Source organism: Astatotilapia calliptera, chromosome 19, assembly GCF_900246225.1.
Source record: "Astatotilapia calliptera chromosome 19, fAstCal1.2, whole genome shotgun sequence".
NCBI classification, from domain to species: domain Eukaryota; kingdom Metazoa; phylum Chordata; class Actinopteri; order Cichliformes; family Cichlidae; genus Astatotilapia; species Astatotilapia calliptera.
Genome location: NC_039320.1, coordinates 6,752,613 through 6,758,612, shown reverse-complemented (window position 1 = coordinate 6,758,612; position 6,000 = coordinate 6,752,613). Strand labels below are relative to the sequence as shown.

General features: G+C 47.5%; 1 protein-coding gene across 2 annotated transcripts in view; it reads right to left on the bottom strand.

Annotated features, from left to right (window-relative positions):
* Positions 1–4,377: 4,377 nt before the first annotated feature.
* The window catches only part of pxdn (peroxidasin), a 34,938-nt gene continuing 33,315 nt past the window's right edge, over positions 4,378–6,000 (bottom strand). For both annotated transcript variants that reach the window (XM_026151542.1, XM_026151541.1), the window contains one exon: positions 4,378–5,421. In XM_026151542.1, the coding sequence (XP_026007327.1) occupies positions 5,296–5,421 (126 nt within the window). In that variant the 3' untranslated portion in view covers positions 4,378–5,295. The remainder of the gene's footprint in view (positions 5,422–6,000) is intronic.

Sequence of the window (6,000 nt, the reverse complement as noted above, 5' to 3'; positions counted from 1 at the left end):
TGCTGGGTCCGCTCTGGAGCGTCTGCTGTAGCAGCAGATATCTCAGCCAAGACTTCCTGTTTTGTCTGCTGGTCACAGTTTCCAAAAGCAGATTGATTTCAAAGAGTGAAATGCACTTCAGCAGTTAGAAGAGGACAAATGAAAAACTGATGGTCATCGATGATTCTGAGATTAGACCAGGTGGGTACTACACTAAAGGGTTAACTACTGTTAGCCCCAAATCTACTGACAGGTTTCATTTTATATGCAGATGACAGTTTAACCTCAGCAGGAAGTTTATGTGAGGACAGATCTGCAGAGTTCCTGTTGCACGTGAGAGTCGTGGTCAAGATGAATTTCAAAAAGTTCCTAAAAGGCTAAATATTCACAGGTATGGACGGAGGTGGACTCACCGTACTGATAGTCGATGTCTGCGGACACATCGTCTCGTCCTGAGATAGGTTTCAGCCCCCCCCAAGGATAAGTGGGATGGATGGGTCTAAAACTGTAATGGGACCCATCCAGTCATGACTGACAGACCAACTAACAAACCAAACAGGAAGTGCAGGAACTTGAGAGTAATCAGAGTCAAATGCAAACTTGTAGGCTCTGTAGTTTGGACCTGATCAAGTATCTGCTTTAAACCAGAACACTAAATCAGACGAGTCATGTTCAGTGAAACAAAAGTCATTTTGTGATGAGCAAATAAAAAAGTCCTCTCATTAATGATGAGCTGACAAAGAACAGGCACCAACATGTGACTGTAATTCAAATGTGGCTTTTTTATTTATTATTACTGTTGAGAGGCATACATTACAGTGCAAACCATTCTTTGGCAAAGGTACAATACAACTGTCATGACAGGCACTAGGTTGTCCACAATGACCACTGGTTAGGACAGTGTAGGTAACACACGTTCAGTACTGCAGGGCAGTGCGCTCCACTGACACTGGGAACCTTTTCAAGGGGAAATAAAAAGAGGGACTCACAAATACACACATCTATCAACACACACAGACGGGTAACGCAAAGAGCTCACAGAGCTTCGGGGCGCAAGCCAAAGCTAGTAGCTGTGACCGAGACACGGGGACACGAACACACAGTAACATGGTGCTGCAGGAGAAGGAGACACCACTGTAAACACAGTTCGTCCAGTATGAGGTGATACTGTTTACCAGTGTGACTGTTGGTGCTCTGACATCTTTACTGTCACCGATCAGCCCCTCAGCTCGCAGGATGTTACCACTGAAGAAGAAAACACAGGAAAGGAAAACTGCACACGCTCCGACACAATCGGAGGAAAACAGGAAGACGAGATCGGGAATTGTGTCGCACGGAGCGAGTCAGTGCACGGAGAGTACGAGGAGTACAGTACGTGTGAAAGGCGGTAAATCGGTCTGACAAACAGCCCCCCCGACCCTGAGCGCCCCTCCCCCAACATCACTTCCTCTCTCATATGGCTTCAATTATGAAGGAATGAGGGTCAGAGGCCCGCGCCACACATGCTCGGCTACATGGCGTCATCCTCCATATCTCAGAGCATTCCTAACCTATATAAACACCCAACGGGGGGGGGGGGGGGGCGAGGAGGGGGGCTGCTGGACAAAGGAATGCAAGCGTGTCCTTGGACCGAGAGAGCTGCAGAGCAGAGCTGCTCGCAGTCCTCCAACGGTGTCGTCGGCGCCAGCGGAGCCGCAGGCTGTGACCCCGCCCCCCCCAGCACCTCTCACTTTATTCTTTTAAACTGGATCTAAACAACTTTTAGCCAAACTGTCCATAAATGCACAAACTGGCAGCAATATTTCTGCTACTTATTAGAGCACTAAGTCTATTATGGACAGCAGCCATTTCTGTTATATTTCAGCTGTTCATTGTTTGTCACGCTGACCCTCAGTGTTACCTTTAAATGTGCAGCTTTATAACTGTAATCAAGAGAAAGGAAAGTTTCTCTGTTTTTCATATCAGGGCAAAATAAAGTCTGTAAAATGAGGAAAATACGACCTGGAATAAGCGACACATTAATTCATTATTCATGCAGACGGCGTGTATGCGAGTCCAGCCTGTGATTCATGGAGGAGCACTGGAAGTTTCCTGTGTGACCGCCTCAGTCGGTCTCTCCACTGTGAGGTTTCAGCATCTTTGGAGTTCATGGTCCAGCTATTAGGTTGGTGGACAAACATCTGCCCTCTGTTCAGCTTCCAAACGACCCACGCTTGTTCTGTTTTCTTCTGCTTGTCGTGACCTTTAACCTTTCACATGCTAGCTGAGTTTGAGCCGGAACTCTTGGGTCTGACCTCACGGTGAATTTTCTAGGACGTCCACTGCTGTGAAGATCCAGACCTGCAAACTGACACAGCTCCTGCTTTTATAGAGGCGCTGGTGATGATGACGATGATGATGATTAATTAATCAATGCATCTGATTGGCAGCTCCACGCTGACGCTGACTCCTGCAGAAGCATTAAGAGTGGACTCGGTTTATCACGTTGTTTCTGCATTTTGCATTAGCGTCTGCAGAATAGATGATAACAGGTTGTGTTAACCTCATTCAGACACCTGGGGCCCGTTCTTCGTACGTCGCTTACTACATCCAAGATCAAATGACACATCCAAGATCAAATCATCGCGCTAACCGTGAGCTCGCTAATCCGGTTCCCCGAACACACCTGCTGTTGACGATTAGTATAGCTGGATGAAGGAATGTGACATCACTGGGTGTCGTAAAAGGGGCTACGCATCGATAGTAGAAACATTGATCGGCAACCCGCTGATTGGTCGGCGAAAATGTCGAAGGAGCGCGCTCGGTATTTTTCGGCAGCAGAGCAAGAACTCTTGAGTGAGGGATTTCAGGAGTTTCAGAGTTTAATTAAAACGCAAGGGAACACTGCAAAGGCTGCAAAAGCAAGGAGCGAGGGCTGGCAGAAAGTTGCTGACAAATCAAACTCGTAAGTAATTTAATAATAACAATAATAATGGAGTGGATTTATATAGCGCTTTTCAAGGCACCCAAAGCGCTTTACAATGCCACTATTCATTCACTCTCACATTCACACACTGGTGGAGGCAGCTACGGTTGTAGCCACAGCTGCCCTGGGGCAGACTGACAGAAGCCAGGCTGCCATATTGCGCCATCGGCCCCTCTGGCCAACACCAGTAGGCGGTAGGGTAGATTTATCATATCACACCATATTATCCAATATTATATTACATTATATTATATTATAATATGTTATATTATATCCCCTTTCACATTAGAGCCACAACAGGACCCACTAGAACATGGGAACAAGTAAAAGTGAAATATAAGAATATTCCACAGAATGGTAATATTTATCACTTATATTGCTTGTCGTCTCTTGGAAAGAGACCCTGGAATAATCTGTTTGTTTGTTCATAACAGCAACCAAGAAAAGGGCAGAGCAAAAAAAAAGACAGGTGGTGGTCCTGCACCCCCTCGTCAACAAGTTGGTTAAGTGAATAATACCCTCACGGGAAAATCGATATCTCTCTATGAGCACACTGTCGCGCTGAGCTAAAGGATCCTGTCTGTCCCGCAATATACGCTGAATTCTGAAAACTCTCCTTATCAATCTTGCACCTTCCGCAATGGGTTGCTCGCGTAAACGGACAGGATATGACTGCGACAGACTTCCCAAATCCACCTTCGCTTTTATAGCCGTGGTCTCTCATCTTGATTACACGAAGTAATTTACAATTACTACTCTGAAATATGAATTACATCTGTAATAATCACATACATGTAATAGAATGTTAATAGTACATTTCCCTTTTTTAGGGAATGACCTGTATGTATCTGTGTGAAATCAATAAAAGGATCAAGTGCTGCATTATCTTTAGTTACATTGATGTTATTTATTTATGGTGAAACAGTGGTGGAATATCGCTGTTGCTTTCGTATGAATGACGCGGACATACCTGCGTGGCCGCGATCTAATCCTGTTTACATAAAGTAAACCTGCTCGGGAGCAGGTTTACGCTTACGGCTCTGTTGCTATGACAGCAAGTCCCGGATGAGCTTCGGGGAACCGACTGATCCAGGATCACGCGAAATCGTCAACAATCTAATCCGGCTAACCTACTTAGCGAGGTACGAAGAACGGGCCCCAGATGAGAATCGAATTGTTTATATTTGATATTAGCGCACACGACTGTGGCTGAGTGTTTCTGGCAGGTAAGCAACGTTTCAGCTACTTAATAAACAGACGCTGGTTTGTTTGGCTTTAAGCCTTTGTGCTAAAACTTGTTCAGATCCAGTCAAATATTCGTTTCATTGAAATTACTGAGCTCATCTTCCCACGACTGCAGAAGCACCGGTCCGAACATGAGCATGGCAAAGTGAGAATACTGAACCAGGACAACATTCAAACATAAACTCATAAAATCATACTTTTGGCTTTAAAACACTGAGGAAAATACTGGAATAAAGTCCGCGGCACGTGAACACAGTGGTACAAACAGGGTTTCTTTCAAAGGCGCCGGAGCGAGAGCCGGCCGAGCGTCCGGCACACACAGCGAGGGAGTCGTCAGTGGACCGACGAGCAGAGATCAGTAGACATTTCTTTTGCATTACAAACATTTTTGTAGGGCTTCACATTTTCTTCATATGCAACAATTTATACAAAAAGGGAAAAGAAGAGAATAACATGATAAAAAGCACCGCGGGTTAAAGATGCAGTAACTCTACTCATAAGTACAACAGTCGTCTCAACTGTGATGTAGCATTAAGGACATACTGAGTGTATATAGGCTGCTTTGCATATACAACAAAATACTTTGAAGGTTTAGTGATTAAACTGTGATAAAATCGGGGGATAGCACCAGTTTTCGGCATCTCTAACCTGAGAATATTGTGTGAGACAAGAAAATGGCGACCGCCTTTCCATCTACTTCCCTGTCCTGTGATTTATCGTCGAGCGGGAGGAGCAGGACGGCAAACGGCGGCTGGTCGCGGCTCTTCGGGAGCCTCGGCGCAGGGAGGAAGGAGAGGCCGGCCCGTCTCACGCCCGCTCGTCCATCCGGCGGGTCAGAAATAAATCCACGTAGTGACAGCGGCTCGTTGCCGGAGGATTTCGAAGCGGGCCTCGCGCCGCTGGGTGCAACAAACAGGAAACAAAATAAAATCCCTCCCCGGGTCGAAGAAAACGAAAAACTGAGACGAGGCTGTTGGGTCTGTCGAGGTCGTTGGCGGCGGTGGAGCCGCGCGATTTCACGAGTCTCATGTCCTCTCCGTGCGTCTGATTGCGAGCGTGTGACGTTCAGACGCCAGAGGGCGTGTTTGCGGGGGTCCTGAGGGTCGTTACGGGCGGCGGGCGGGCGCCGTCAGCTGCTCGAGGCACACCGGGCAGCAGCTGCCTTTTAGCTTGACGGGCCGTTTGCACTCGGTCGCTGGGCAGGACTCCACGAAGCAGGTCACCTGGGCGTCCTGTCGGGGCGGGAAAACACAACAAGGGCGACAAGTCATGACGTCGTTACGTGTGAGATGTGAGGCGAAACTGACAGAAAAGACGCCAAAAACACCAAAACGGGAAAGAAAACTTAAACTGTTCAATAAGAACTGACATCATTTAGCTCACGTGATCAACAGCCAATCACACGGCTGCAAACCAGGGCAGGTAGACATGATCGCGTTCAAACCCAGGTTTGATTTTGGGTTCTGTTTGTTTGCATGTGACAATAACACCATGTGACCCTCAGCCGGTCACTCCGCCTCCTGCCACCAGGACCACCTGACCTGGGACTGACCTGCCCGTCATGCTTGCTGTGTCGTCGTGCGTGACGACCACAGACTGCTCTGTTTGCTCGCAGACTGTCTTCCTCGTCTGCTTCTGCCTGCCAAGCTCAATTACTGCAAACATCCCTCTGAATGCAGAGAGGTGTGGAAGAGGAGAGCGAAAGATGGCAACACAGCGGCGTGGAGGCCAGGCCTGCAGGAGGTGGGAAGGTCTGACACCGGAGCGCCATCGCCAGCAGCAACACAGTCAGACACGAAAACTGAACATGA